Here is a 16,115-nt window from a genome sequence, read left to right on the forward strand (position 1 = left end):
ACACTTAACATCGAATGTAGTGCCTTCTTAATCAATTTCCTTGCATACACTGTATCTGGGTGACCTACAGCAGTGATCCCTAATCTCTTCAACGAGACAAACCTTATTCTCCTTGCACCAAATAACTGCGTGTGCTACTGACGCCCCCTTTCCCGCTTCCACGGTGTATACAACGGGTAAAGACATCAAATCAGAGTTTAATCTTTCCATCAAAAATCTATTTAAAGAATATCATAATATATTTCAATTCGTATTATCTAATATATATATTATAATTTCAGTACACAAATTTTCACTTGCAATTTTAGATAAATGTGTTGATTATTTTCATGAAACAAATCTTCGATTGACTACCCATATACAAGACCAGGGGAATGTGTCCGTTAAGGGTACCCAGCAGAAAGTGTTGCTTTGACCAGTGTTCGTGAAAGATTATTTTGATAAGGTAAGTTCTTAATGGATGGCAGGTAGTGAGGAGAATGCTGAGTAACAGATAGGTAAGGCAGGTCGGTGAAACGTTCGTAAAACAAGATGGGCAGAGGGGTGCATGGATGATAGGCACATGGGTAAGTGTGAAAATGTTTCGGTTCTTGATGATTAAGGTAGGTGATAGGGGCTAAGCTTGATGGATAACGTAGGTGATAGGGTTTAAGCTTGATGAGTAGTGGGCTGGGACTAGGGTGAACGGTTAGTGGGAAAGGAGAGTGATCGGTGAGGCAACTGAATGATGAATAAGGTACTTTGCTTTCTTATTATCAATTAATTGATGTGCCAGGCGAAAGAAAATAACATGTTCAGGTCGTGAAATAGGCGCCACTGATCAGAACTTGTAGAATCACTGCCTTCCCAAACTTCACCCAAAATCAAATTATGGAAGAGATGTGCCATATTGTCATCAATCATAAACTTTTAATATGAAATCTTTGGATGACATTTATCACTGATAAGTAATTATTCCCCTCCCGACACGGATTTCAATTCTATTGGACGTTCTGTTACAGTGGATAAAGGAGTCAGATTTTATCTAAAAGGGACCCAGTTGTATTTATGGAAATGTCAACTCTTGAAAGTACTGGTTACTGCTTCAAATCAAGTGTTTTCTCGTCATCTAGTAGCAACGAAAATATTGGCATATGTCTTCCAAAACGAGGGAATGTAGCTAGTATTAGACCACACATCCTGTGTACTGCACCAGATTTCAACGTATGACGTGTTTTTAGTTTTTGTGTGTACAAGACATCTTTTATTTATGATTATTTAGCCCCACATTTATCCTCTTAGTAACCATTTGTCATTTTCGATTATTTCATATAAAATAAAAAAATACGCGTTCAAATAAAAAAAAATAGAAAACAAGGATTCCGGAACATTAGAACAAAGGTCCCTAACCTAGGAAACCAGGTCTTCTTTTTTGATACATTACATGAGTGTGCGTGAGATGGGAGATGACTAGGGAAGATGTAATGCGTGTATCATACGTTGAATTCGTTCGTTCGACCTTATAGGCCAGGTTTTAACAACCAACACGTATTCGCTTCAACTAGCCTTCAAGACTGATGCAGCCAACTGTTGCTGCTCGCATTTGGCACAGCCCAACAACACGTGCCCAGCATGATACACTCGACCGTAGACCCACAATTAACCCCTTGAGCACAAAGGTACGACCCTTGAATGTAATGACCTTTCCTCAACGTGGTGATGGGGTAATGCTGAGACCCGCTGTGATGGGGTGATGAGAGGACCGTGATAGTGGAGAGCAAGGACCATGATAGTTGGGTGCTGAGAGGACCGTGATGGCGGAGAGCTGAGAGGATCATGAAAATAGGGTGTTGAGGGGACCGCGTTGAGTACTGAGAAGACCATGATGGGGTGCCGAGAGGACAGTGATGTTGGGGTGCTGAGAGGACAGTGTTGAAGTCTGAGAGGACCGTGATGGTAGGGTGCCGATAGTACAAAGAGGATAGGATGCTGAGGGGACCGTGGTGGTTGGGCGCTGAGAGGTCAGTGATGGTATGGTGTTGAGGGGAACGTAATGGTAGGGTGTCCAGAGGGCCGTGATGGTTGAGTGCTGAGAGGACCGTGATGGTTGAGTGCTGAGAGGATCGTGATGGTTGAGTGCTGAGAGGACTGGTCGTGTAGTGCTATGAGGACCGTGATGGTGGGGTGCTGAGAGGACCGTGATGATGGAGTGCTGAGAGGACCTTAATGATGGAGTGCTGAGAAGACAGTGGTGGTGCTGGGCTGAGAGGACTGGTGATGTAGAGCTGAGAGGATGGTTAAGGTGGGGTGCTAAGAGCTGAGTGCTCTTAAGTATCAAGATGGCAGGTGCAACATTCTGCGCGGAAACTCGAGTGCCTGGACACGCTTAAGTACTTCATGGAAAACTTAACGACCGTGAAAGAGGAGAGAACCAGAAAGTTACGGGGAGAGAGAGAATATAGCTAAAGAGGGTAGTGGAATAATAATGAGCAACGTGGAAGTAGACGCCAAAAGACTGCACCACAGACGTTCAAGGCAGGATATGACGTAGAATAATAAAGTAATTCTAATTTTTCATTGTAATGTGAGACCAATATTACATGTCAATGTTCTGTTCGCTGAATACATAATCATTTCCTTCCTATGTACTTCCCAGTAAACTAAAGCCAATTACGTGCGTTAAATAGTTTCATTGACAAAGTCTAGACTAGAGAACAAGAAAGTATATCGATATGTATTTATTTACAATTTACAGCCTTACCTTTACTAACCTCCAGCCGTCCGTCCTTCATCACTATAACGGGGTTTGGATTTGGAAATCTCTGGCTGAATTTGGCTCGCCCCCAACAACACTCAACCCGATATCTTCCTTCTAAGGGATTATGCACCACAAAAGATGAACCGTATACACAAGAATGCATTGACCTTTACCACAATTAAAGATGAATGTGTAAATATCTACTTACCTATGATTTTCATGGGTGCTTTAGACGGGTTTCAGATACCCAGAGGGGGGCTGAGTCAGAGCTGGTTTAGGCAGTGACTCACGCGCCAAAACTTCGAGTCTCCTCGCAAAATTTCTCAGTCACACACTTTCCCCCAGGCGGTATTGACTTCCGAGACATTCCACAGCCATGTTAAACTCGCTGACATTTATTCTATCGAAGCATATCTGGTATTCATAATGTAGGAGTGGGATGACAACGAAAAGATAGCTTAACTTCACATGCAACCTCACCGATTCATACAATATGACTAATGTTGAGATGCATGTTGATGGGAATCTAAATTCGTATGGCGTTCACTTGACCTTTGGCATATCTGTTTTCAAAGAATATTAATTTTGTTTTGATATTTATTTGTACAGCAATGGTATAGTTTAGGAAGGAGTGTGCATATATTTTGACCGCGAAATTAAGATGACCGTGAAGGTGTGATTTGAAGACCAGCTTTGGCACACATCAAGGACTGCCGTAGAGAAGAGCTGATGCTGCATCCGAGTCGTTGAAAGAGCTCAATATTCGCTTCTATAAAGCTCAGTTATTTTCTCAGATATGTAGTTTATGTAGCCACAGTCTCAAACATATATAATTCTATAATATTCATGTATTTTCTCAGTGTCTGTTGATCAGACGCCACAAACAATTACTCCGAAGTCAGAGGCAATTGAAGAAATCGCAAGCTAAATAAGATAACGTATGCGAAAGACCTGGGTTTTCATTATGTTTATGGACTTGTACTAATTTCATTAGTCAATTCTAGTCTCATTGTGCTTTTGGGGAGAAAATTAATTCATTGAAAATGCCTAGACAGCTCACAAGATACATTTAAATAAACAAATGAATCTCTGTGTATGTGGCAGCATTTTCAGCCAATCGCATCAGTCGAAGTAGTTCCGTGTGACATCATCATCAGCCAATGGGAAGCTACTTCTTCATAATATTAATTTATAGAACATTTAGTTATAAATATTTTTTGATTGATTTTGTTGAAAATGACATTGATTGGTCAATCATACACTCAGACATATTTTCAGTAAACGACTTATAAGTTAATAAATACCAGATGTCTCATAAACATTAGGAATTAGGAGCCTATATGTTTCTCTCCTAATTTGATCTAAACATCTACAATAGAATATTACACACTTATAAAAGAAATTACATATTCTAAAGAGAAATAATCTACAGTTGTTTAGATGATCATTGTTGTTCACCATTTAATAATATATTTGCGTAGGTTATCCAAAACCAAACTGCGGGAAAAGAAAATTGTTAATGAGTGTGTTTTCACTCCAAGTAAGAAATTGATTAACTTCTTTGTATTCTTTTCATTATTATATTACATTATTGTATGAATTAGTGTCAGTTGATTGAAAATGAGTTGTAGTAAAGTCTTTGAATGAACAAACATGTGAAATTATTCGTCTCTTGCTAAAAACTAGGGCCGATGTCCACACTGTTAGGTCAACTTAGGTTTGTTTTGTTAGGAGATTACATTGTTGGTAGCTAAAATTAACAAAAATTAGATGGTTTGGATAAAGTGTCAGTTAAACAACCCATCGATTTTTTTTATGTTGAATTTGATAACAGTGGTACGTCATCAAAACATGCCTTGCACTAAAGTAGAAGTGATTTAGACGTGTTACATAATTTTGAGCATTTTCTATATATCCTGACAATGAATATGTAGATGTGGGGATAACTAAGAAGATCAAGGTAAATATGGGGGTTAATTTTACTGTAGGCGAAACACTTATAGAAAACAACAACCAACGAATTCCTCATCTAACTTCCTTTGGCAGCAAATATTTATCTCAACTTTGTGTTGCAGTTGAAATATATTGGATACAACTTGGGTTGAGTACTGCACCAAATGGCATAAAGTGTAAACAAACAGTTGACATGCCAGGAAGCTGGTAGCACTGCAGTCCAGTCTTTCCAGAGGCAGTTATTCCATAAAGCCCCCATCAGCATCTCAGTTGTCTGAAGCTAGTTGAGGTTTACATAGGTTTTGTTGAGTTTTCCAAGTGCTTCGTCCACTTTTACAGTGGTTTATCGTACATTCTCCTGGATCTTTAATGGCTTCCCCACTTACACCTATTTTTTATTGTAGGATAAGAGTATGATCCAGTTTGAATCGCTTATGCCGCATGTAAGGAATGTATTGACATGTTTCATTCAGTTTCTTAAAGAAATTCCACATTACATTATTTGTTTCACGAATTTGAACATTTCTGAAATGCACATTTGGATTTTTTTAGGACAGGTTAATATTTGTTCTTTTGTGTTGTTTTCATTATATTGTCTTACCTGATTTAACATAAACCAGGTGGAAAAGTACTCTTTACTTAAATGGGTGTGTCAGAATTTATTCCTTTGAATTGAACATATTTGATGACATAATGATTATCTACATAATGCATTTGATAAAGACTTCCCTAATACAATTATACCCTTTAAGATGAACAATTCTAACATATTTTTTCATAATTGCCCCTGGAACCCTTTCTTGAAAAGTGTCCTGAAGTTACTACAGGACCTCTTTTCTAGATGCTGTTGCACTTTCAAGGCTGCAATATTTGGTCATAAGTAGTAACGTGCCAAAGATCACATATTTTCCATTGATTTTTTTTTTGTCACTTTATTATATTTTATTGAACAGCCTTGAAATTGTAATTTAAGATGAAGTGGCTGGATTGATATGATTTAAGGTTATGTTTGCTTGCTAGATGAAATTAAAAAGAAAGGCTGAAGTGAGCCGAGCTTATTTGTTTCGTAAGTGCATAACAGCTCAATCTGACGCGAACCTTACATATTTGTAAGCATAATATAGATTAATTGTTTTATATCCTGATTTGTTTATGTTTGATGGATGAAGGGTTCACAGAATGCACACATTTTAGTGTAGATTTTATTATGAGCACTAATATTATTATGGATAAACAGAAATAGTCTTATTCATTCCTTTTATATATTGTTTATCCTAGTCGTTGTACTGAGGATTCAGTCATAGATGTTTCACTTTTTTTATACAGAAGGTACTGACTGTATTAAATTATTCCATTTCAGTTCTGTATCCGTCTTCAACTTTGTAAGTTCAGTACTGTATTTACATTTTAGAATTCTGTTTTAGTCATAAAATCTTTTTCCATTTCATCATAGAACTACATTTTGCTTGCATTCATTAGTTGCTGCATGACCATTTTAGGAACTACCACCAGTCTTTGACACCATATATCCTCCTCCGTAGTTCATTCCTAAACTGCAGCTGATGTTATTTGAACAGACATTTAATTCTCTTACAGTCACTTATGCTTCAGTCTGTGAACAATGGCAGGGATAATGGAACGAGTCTTCCCTGTGGGATCCAGCCTCAGTGTCATGGATGAATACTGTGCCAGAAAATTTTCTCCAACACCCACAGCATTCATCATAGGCCCAGTTCACTCACTAAAAAGTGCATTACTTATACAGGTTGTACAGCATCATGAAAATGTTGTTCCTTGTAGACTGATAGTATGATAAGGTTAATGAACATATTTTGCTTGTTAAGATTTATTAATGGAATGATATAATTTGTTAACATTGTTTGTAATCAACAGGCAGCAGTGACTGAAGGTGCTGCAGGGGGCCAGGTGTTATTTGTGGCTCCAAAGAAACTTGATCATCTTCCTCCAAGTGTTCATGGGATGCCTCAGCCATCTTCATCTGCAATGAATAATATACAGTTCCTGTAGGTATACTTTTTATAGAGGAGTTTTAGACTTTGTTTCACTGATAGAGTGAATGATATGTTTGGTTCAGGGTGACAGCTTTGGGATTTCGGTGTGTGGAGTTTGGGCTAGAGCTTCAGAACAAGTATGATTTGAGGAAATTGTTTTAAGAAAGCGTACTTCAGCTGAACAAATTTTGTCTCCTGAATCTTGTGAATATATGACAAATCATCATTGCCAAGTATTGTGAAGTAATTATATTAAAGTAGTAAATATTTAACATGTTTGTAATTTTAGGAAATGTTACGGTAAATGATGTGCTAGTTTAGCCCTAAGTCTGCTTAAACATGTTCCCTCTAACTACTGCTGACTTATAGAAATGCTCATGGAAAATTTTAAACTTGTAAAATTTATTACTGTATTGTAATCACTGGACAATAGAGAAAAGTAGATGAAAAGAAAGATGCTTACGACCATCATTTCTCTTTACTTCTTTTTTTTGAAAGTCCAACTTGCTTAAATGCATGGTATGACTTATTTACTAGATTTCATTTCTTATCTGTGCCATGTCTTTAGGTTTCTTAATGTTATACATTTATTATTGATTGCATTTTCAGATATGCAAGCCAGACATTGGATCTCCAAGGGTACCTAGCATCTCTTCACATGATTCTTGCAAAGGATAGACCCACACTCATTATCATAGATGATCTTCAGTTTTACAGCACAACACCACATTGTAGGTAAGTATGCAGTTGATTTTGTTAGGCGTACTATATAGTCAGTAGTTACTTAGGCTTTCCATAGATTCCATATTGTGTTAGATAGTAATGATGATCTTCTTTTGGTAATGAGCACAATCCTATATGATATAGGTCCAAGTATATTTTATCAGTTTGGGAATTACCATGAAGATTGAAATATTTTGTCCCATTTGGTCAGAGCCCTCTGAGCATCAGTGAGAACACATGCTGACAGGATGAGTGAGGACATCTTTTCACCTCCTAAGTAGGTTATTCCACCTCGATTTCACCCACTTTGACTATGATAATTTCTGTTAGATTGATTAATATAGGTTCCATGCGTCAAAACAGTCATACAGCAGTGTACCCTGGCCCAATATGTCAGTAGTTGCATGTGAGTTTGAGTGAGGGAAACCTGGAGTAAGTGGTGTGCTTTAGATTTTTAAAGAGGGTGTAGATGTTTTAACAGATGGAACTATGATAATTGAAGTGAACCATTGGGTTTTGGGGGGCGCAAACATCTAAGACACATTGAGGAGTGTGTGTTGTAATGGTGCCTTCTATCAGGCGGATTGAAGATATGTAGTGTTTCCCTACCTTTCCTGTTTGTTTATTCTTGATAAATACAGTCTGACTTTTGTTGTCAAATATTGTGAATTATGAGTTACAAGATACTAGTGGTGGGCCTAGGTATCAATTTCCTGTACTCAGTTTGTGGAGAGCCCACCACATAGTAGAAAAAATTGCATTGTATCAGAAAATTAATGTTTCATTTAAATTGGATTTGTTTAATCACTTTTCATATTTCAGCTTGGATGAAAACTTACTTTCTAAGATTCAACTAATTATCAGACTGCTAATCAAACTTTTGAGTATAGAAAATTGATGATTTATTTGAAACAAAATACTTAAGTAAGACTAATTGAAAAATAGTATCAATAAAAAAGGAAGATGAATGCAATCCCTCTGAAATGCAGGAAAATACAGAAACTAAAAAAGGTGTTCACTATTTGAGAGCAACAGGTCTAGGACAAGTATTTTACAGGTGCATCTTTTGGAAACTTCCTACTCTTAACTGTTATTAGCCTGTGTTACTTAAGAATATACAATACTTTAGGTAAGATGTTGGGGGAAATGGACTGAATATAGTAAAGCTTTATAAGTGGGGTCTAGTACAGTACCACTTACGTAAAAATTTATTTTCTCTGAAGGGTTATGCTTATGGGATTTCGAAATTGCCTTGAACAACTGCAGGTTGATGTTCCAGGTACACTATACTTGAACAGTGAGCAGCTTAATGTTGCAGGTATACTACACTAAAACAGTGAGCCACTCAGCAGTATTAATAGATTTTTTAAAGATTGGATGAGGGTGACATTTATGTATTCAGATGACTAAGAGGTGATTGTGCCAACAAAATAGTATTTTACCATATCCTTGGGTGAAAAAAGTAATATTTTGATTCAAATTGAGTTTTCCTCTGATTCCAATAGAATTAGAATTATTCTATTTAAATCATGGCAGTCCTGAATAACCACTAGTAGTCTGTTGTGTATAATGACAGTACTTACTGTGGTATTGTTATTTGTCTTCTCTTGTGATTTGTAACCCAAAGCTATGTACAGACATGAATAAAACTTGTTTTGCCATCAGTTTACCTCAGAAACATGTCCATTTTTATGATTCATCAGTTTTGTTCCTTTTTTAATAGTCAGGCTTATATCCATTGATCACTAGCAGATGCTTTCATTATAATTCATTACAGGGCTTGCAAGAGTATAACCTGTGGATGAACTTTTTAGAATTTCTACCTAGGGTTCCATTGTAAATGTGGAAAATTAGATTCTTATAGCTCCAACCATCCCATTCTGTCTGCTATGATGTTGCTTCCCTTTCCCTGCTCTGCAGGTATTATTTTGGCCACTGCTCTCTTGAGGTGTCTTCATGTATCCATGCCACCAGGGCATACATCTAATTGCTGCAGAGCCCTTATTAAATGTCTAGCCATACATGTTTGGTTTAGTGTTTTAGTACTCTTGCCATACTTGTACAAGTTTACAATGTTAGGGCTCTAGCTGTACTTGTACAGCTTAGGCTGTAAGTACTCTCACCATGCTTGTACAGATTGCCTGTTTCCATCTTCACTGATATAGTAAGCATGCATTATCTGTATGTAGAAGTGACTTATGTCTCAAGCAACTATAATAAGCAATGGGTAAAAGCCCTAGTGTGAGTCACCCATGTAATACAATGAAATAGAATGATTGAAAGTATTGGTACTCAAGAATCCATTTTTGTAGGGGATGTCTACTCCCACTGTCATATAAAATGGAAGGCGTGCTTTATTAGTATGTGGAGATGCATGTCTCGTACAATTACAAGTAGCACAGGGAAAGAATCCTAGAATGTTAGTTTCCACCATAATACAGTGGGGAATATATGGCCTTGGCTTGCACACCTACTTGAGGATGTTTTTACTGCAAAGAAATATATTAGATTTACCAATATTTTTCTTCCTGATATTTCCTATTAATTGATAGACTATATTAGTCTTTTGATAGACCTTCATCCTGGGGGATCCTCCTTAATTTTTTTTTTTCTTCACCCAAGATGGTCTTGATTGGGGCATGTGACTATAAAAAAAGTCTGAAATCAAGGGTCTTGACTTAAAAGTACAGTAATCAGATGGGGAAAAGTAATGCAGCTAATCTGTACAAGATTGCAGAATTCTATTCTTTATTTGATTTTGAGTGAAGCACTTTCATCCATTATCTTTGTTTTCTTCAGAGATGCAGCAACACAGATGGTCAATGCTGCTAGAATCCTTTCACTGGCACAGGAGTCTGCTGAGTTCTGCAGCACCTCAGCAATGACCATGAACAAAGACAATAATACAGGTTAATGCATTCATTATGTTGATAATAAGAAAGGTGATGGTATGAATGAATGCAGAAATACATGGGGTGAGTGCTATATTTGCTGAAGAGTCAGCATGTTGTGTGCTTCTCTGAAAATAGGAAATATTGAACTAGACTATCTATCTGTCTATCTGTTGAACAGACTGGTACATTAGACAGTAACATTAGGTAGAAGTAGTAGTTAGATAGAAGTTTTAGGTTGGAACACGAGGTAAACACATTAGGTAGAAGTAGTCATTAGGGACATTAGGAAGGAGCCTCTAAAAGCACTGCACTAGAATTGCCCTCTTCCAGTGGCCTGTTAAGGATGAGGCATTAAAGGCTAAGAGGCATTGCTAGAGTTGACCGGTTATGGAACTCTTTTGCATTGGCCACCTCATTGAGGGGACTTCCAGAGGGAACAGGCATTAGAGAGATATAGATAGATTGAATGAGTTACTTAATGGGAATGATGGCCAGGAAGGCATTTGGCAGGAAAAAAAGAAATTTAGTATGATGGTCAGAAAGGAATTTGACAGGAAAAAGAAATGTAGTACAGTCATGCATGGTAGAAGAACTAGGGGTGCATTGGTGATTGGAGAAAACATGTAGGTAGAGTCCATGAGATTTGTTTCCCAGATGTATGGATGTGAAACCTTAGATTTCCAAAGGTTAGGAATTGAAAGAGAAAATAGCAGTGGAAATGGTTAACATAGTTGTACTTTGAATGTAGAGAGTAATGATTAAAGATGTGAGAAAGATATATCGTGTGAAGAAATGATCAGCAAGAAACATGGACTAAAGGCTTTAAAATGGTTTGGCAGTATGATATGCATGGTGGATAATGTGAAAAAGTCTGTGATAGTGTAGGTAATGATGCAACAGGATGTAACCTTAATAAATGTTAATCAGAAAGAATAAGTAAATCTATGTGAGTTGCAGATGTTTTAGGAAAGGATTCTGAGGGAATGAATTTTGACTGTGTTAAAATGGCACTTTATGTGGAAGTGCGAAAGGTTGAATAGGACCTTTAGTCTCACTTGAGAAGTTGATTAAAGAGCAAGGTGAAGATTAAGTGCTTATAGTCTTGTGTGAAATCCTTTGTTCATGTGTATTGGTAAGATATTTGTACTCGATCCATCCCCAAGTTAATTTTCTTTCCAATTTCAGGGTCTAAAGTATCATGTCAGTGTAGTGTTCTTGTATCATGGACAGAACAAAGTTCAAGTTTTTTGAAGCATTGTGAATTGGAAGCTTTTGCAAAGGATTTCTGTCACCATGTTTGGACTGTGCATGTAAATAATAAGGTAAGTTTCATTATTATATGATTTTACATAACTATACATGTTATCATATGATATGGAAAACTCTGTAACAAAATCCACATACAGAATTTCTGAGTTGCCATGACAGTATGGTGCATTTTAGACTGTCACCAGTGTTCGTACTGAAGGAGTCTTGACCATGATATTCTGGGGAAGTTTACTTGAAACCCAATGTGTTGAGTATGGGAGATGATATATTCATTATAGAGAGAATTGGAAAGTTTAATTGAAATATTTTTATTTCTCTTAAGAATGTTTTTTTTATTGTTAGGTAGTGTTTAAAACTGTTAGTGTCCCTAACCAGACAAGTGATCTACCTTTGAATTTTTGTTATTTGCTGATTAATGTTACGCAAGTAAATGTACAAAACATTACGTGTTTGTAACTGAGAGAACATTGGTTCAGCAAGGTCATTTGTCCAACTGGATGGGTAAGTAAGCATATCCTTTATAATTCCTTATTTTCATGTTAACTGGATGTACGCATTTTTCATGAAAAAAGTCGTACTTATTAATTTATTGTATAGAAGAAGAGGCATAATGATTGTGTGTCATTATATCTGTCTGCACATTACCCAGGCATTGTGGCATTGCATTGAATTGATGTACAAATGAAATTTTATATGATTGTGCATATGCCCAAGTACATCATAGGATTTTTAAATTTTTTGCTTTGATAATGGATTGGATTGCTTTTTTAGGCTTTCTTTGTGTGCTGGATGTACATATGCCCAAGTACTTTATAATTAAAGGATTTTTTAATTTTTTTGCATTGATATTGGATAGGATTGCTTTTTTAGGCTTTCTTTCTGTGCTCGACAAAAGTAGATCCAAGGGTCAACCCCTGACTTAAAGTCATATTTTCTCCCTCTGGAAAACATCAGTTCTCATAGTGGGGTACTTATGTATCAGTCATAAGGACAACCCTAATTCATACCTAACTCATTCACGATGACAGCGCATACTAATATGCCGTGTGACCCATTTGAATATCAGGTCTATATTCTGGTTCATCTCTAGAAAGACCTCTTTTAGAAATGAAATAACACACTCTTCATGTATGAGACTGTTTGACCTTACTGATGATATGTATTTTTCTCTAATATGTGTTTAATGTTTCCCATGATGGTAAGGTAGTGCCAGGAAAAGACTGAGAATGGCCTCATTTACTCATATTAACACAAGCTATCGTGTAAGGCATCAAAACATGCTTATCCATGGTTTCCTCTGATTGCTGTATATGACCTGTTTCAGGCCAGTGATAGTATGTTGCCTCCATATACCACAATGTTCCAGTGACTTAGCACATGCTTGCCTCATACCCTCTTGCTTTTTCAGGTCCTAATATCTTACATCATTTTCAGTTCATTGTTCCGCCTCCTCCATGCTCTCCCCTTTTCCTTTTTCCTTCCAATTCCCTCTTAATAATTCACTCCATGTGTCCAAAACATTTCAGCACACCCTCTTCACCTCTCTTATGTATACTCTTCTTACTCTCACATCTCTCTCTTGCTCTTTTGCTATTACTACCACATGTTTCTTTCCTAGATGTGTCAATGGTATAAGTCCTTACCATGCCCCTCTAACAAATACATCCCTCTCTTGCTATCTTACTACCACACCTCTTAGGATTTATTAAAGGTATAAGCCCTTTGTGTGTATGGATGGTTAGATTGAACTTTATGTATTTCAGGGAAGATCTAGAAGTGCTGCAGAGTATCATCTTGTGGAAGAACAATCGGGAAATGTCTGTACCATCTCATTCTTTGATCGTCAATTGTCCTCATCATCACATCATCTTTTTCTACACCAGGTTACTTTGGAGGTTGAGGAAACAAAAGTAAATTTGGAAGAAGATATAGCAGCCAAGAACCAGAATTATAAGGGAAAAAATATTGAAAAGACTAAGAAATATTCACATTAATCAAATATTCAAATAGTGGTTACATTGGAAATTGTCCCTGGTTGCATTGGATTAGCACTTTTATTCCGACTGGTACTAGTTATGAACATTCATATTGAGAACCCATTTGCATAAGAACTATGTTTAAGGATATTGTTGTGTTCCTTTGATTCATATTAGCTAACTGCTTCCCAACAACATGCCCATTAAGAGATAAAAATGTATTTATAAGTATGATAGTTTCATTAGTCAGTGTACATAATAGAAAGATAAAAGCTTTGGTATAGATCAAGAAAAAGGGGAAGTAGATAATTTTGTGTAATATTGATTGATGATATGCTTGATAAAAACCTCATACAAACTTCCAATTACCAAAATGTTCAACATATCATTGCAGGATAACACCAGTTTTCAAAGTCAGTGACAGGGAATGTGCTTTGAATTACCATCCCATTGGCCTCATTTCAGCTTCAGATAAATTATTAAGAACAACAATTAGAGATGAAATCATTAAATTTGTAAAAGAGAATAGATTATTAACCTACCATCAACATGGTTTCTGGAAGAAAAATTTGTTTGATTAATCTAAATTAAATTTTTCAGTTCATACATATGACAACAAGGACTCCAAAGTACGTTTGGAATTTCAGCAAGATTTTGCTAAAGTACCTCTTAAAAGATTGCTAAGGAAAATTAAAGCTCATGGTATGAGAGAATGACTGTGTTGATAGCAGATCAGCTTTCTCAGCAGAAATTAGGAAACATCTGACTGGCTTCACATGTCTAGTGGGGTTCCAGAAGGCTCAGTCCTCGGATCCATACGTTACATCATCATGAGTGATCTGGAGACAGGACTTGCATGTAAAATCTTAAAGTTTGCCAGTGGCACCAAATTAGGAAACTTAACCAACTCAAGGGAAGACTGCCTAAAGATTCAGAGGGATTTAGAAAAGTTGATACAGTGGACAGAGACATGAAAGATGGATTTTGTAAGCAAATTTGAATAATGCATTTTGGTGTGTAAAATATGAATCACAAGTACAAAATGCTTGGTAAAGTTCTACAAAAAGTTAAGAAGAAAAGGACCTTGGAGTAGTTATTGGTAATAACTTTAAGTATGGTAAATATCACTTACCTGCCTACAATAAAACCAATAGGATGTTAGGTTTCATAGCTAGAAATGTAAACTAGGAAACTAAGGATATGATAATCATTACGATAGTCTTGTCACTCATCTGGAAGTGCCATTCACTTTTAATCATCAAACTTGATCAAAGATGAAAGAAACGTTTGAGGAATTTTAAAGAAGGGCAGCCAAACTAATTATTTCACATGTAAATAAGCCTTATGTTGAAAGACTCAAGGACTTACAATTATTATCCAAGGCGGCCCAATGAAAGTGTTCAGAATAATAATTAATTTTGATAAGAAAATTTCTTCACCTTTGAGAGAGAGAATCAGTGACTGGAAGATAAAAGGAAGTTACAGTGATGTGGGCAAAAGTCTTTTTAACACAGAGTAGTGGAAAATTGAAATAAACTAACATCTAAAGTATGTTTGAAGACTCTAAATATCTTTAAACAGAGGGTAGACAAATACTTCAATACTTCACATTAATTATGTCAGTTACAAAACCAGATTACCATTGATTATATATTTTCAATACGAAGCCACAATGCAGATGCTGTCAAATTGGAGAGAACTTTTTCCAGTCCCATGCTTTCCCAATAGAATTTCTTACCACCATTCTTGTTATTTTGTCGCCTTTTTTCCTGCCAGAAGTTGAGCCAGAGGGAGAGGTGGGCAGGGAGTTGCTTCTGCTTTGCTGTTTCTACTTCTACTTTTAGATAATTTCTTTGTACAGATGAATTCATTATGGACAGTCAAGTTATCTGACCTTCCCATGTACTCGCATGTACATAACAGCTATAGAGAGGGATTTTTGTCTTTTTTTCAGCAGTGTCAGGAATAATGATGTTCAGCTCATTGCTTATCAGTGCTAGACTACTGGTGTAGGTGATAATATGAATATAACTCCTCGAATTTCATTCAAATACATTTTTGTGAAATGAAATTGGAAGGCATTGATTCTGAAAAATTTCCAAGGTATCAGAGTGTTATTGGTGCAAATGATCTTGGAAACAAACAAATTATACACATTTTTCTCCCCACACTAAAGTTAAATGCATATTTACATATGTGACTCTTCCAAATGGCAGAAATATACACACAGTATAACAGAGCATCCTCGTATGTCTTGATCCATTGATGAATATATGGATGTGTTTCATAAATGTTATCATAGACCATCGAAAAATTGCATGTGTGTGGGGGGGGGGGGCGGCTTATATATTCAGGAACACTTATGTAATCACAACATACCACACTCAATACCTTAAATGCATTTTGGGCACGCTTATTATTGTACCTGCGTGCACATCATCATAGAACGCAAAGTACACTTTCGCATGCGTGAACACACGCACGTGTATGACTACATTGTATAGAACGAATTTATAAAGCAGATGTTTAGAAATTGTACTCATACCGCCAA

At 36.6% G+C, this 16,115-nt stretch overlaps 2 protein-coding genes across 4 annotated transcripts in view; one reads left to right on the forward strand and one right to left on the reverse strand.

Annotated features, from left to right (window-relative positions):
• LOC139756297 (uncharacterized) overlaps positions 1 to 3,198 on the reverse strand; it is a 185,963-nt gene extending 182,765 nt beyond the window's left edge. Inside the window, exon 1 of the mRNA XM_071675575.1 lies at positions 2,946 to 3,198. The gene's annotated coding sequence lies outside the window, so the exon portion shown is untranslated. The remainder of the gene's footprint in view (positions 1 to 2,945) is intronic.
• LOC139756299 (uncharacterized) lies at positions 359 to 14,043 on the forward strand. 3 transcript variants are annotated; one of them, XM_071675589.1, is made up of 7 exons: positions 359 to 445; positions 6,287 to 6,455; positions 6,584 to 6,714; positions 7,312 to 7,437; positions 10,225 to 10,334; positions 11,505 to 11,641; positions 13,352 to 14,043. In XM_071675589.1, exons 2-7 carry the CDS (start codon positions 6,312 to 6,314, stop codon positions 13,580 to 13,582), a joined length of 879 nt encoding a protein of 292 aa, XP_071531690.1. In that variant the 5' UTR covers positions 359 to 445; positions 6,287 to 6,311; the 3' UTR covers positions 13,583 to 14,043. The 3 variants fall into 3 exon arrangements, with proteins under 3 accessions (XP_071531690.1, XP_071531689.1, XP_071531691.1); XM_071675588.1 differs by lacking the exon at positions 359 to 445 and adding an exon at positions 4,141 to 4,277; XM_071675590.1 differs by lacking the exons at positions 359 to 445; positions 6,287 to 6,455 and adding an exon at positions 4,228 to 4,277.
• The last annotated feature ends 2,072 nt before the right edge of the window (positions 14,044 to 16,115 follow it).

This window comes from Panulirus ornatus, chromosome 21, assembly GCF_036320965.1.
Source record: "Panulirus ornatus isolate Po-2019 chromosome 21, ASM3632096v1, whole genome shotgun sequence".
NCBI classification, from domain to species: domain Eukaryota; kingdom Metazoa; phylum Arthropoda; class Malacostraca; order Decapoda; family Palinuridae; genus Panulirus; species Panulirus ornatus.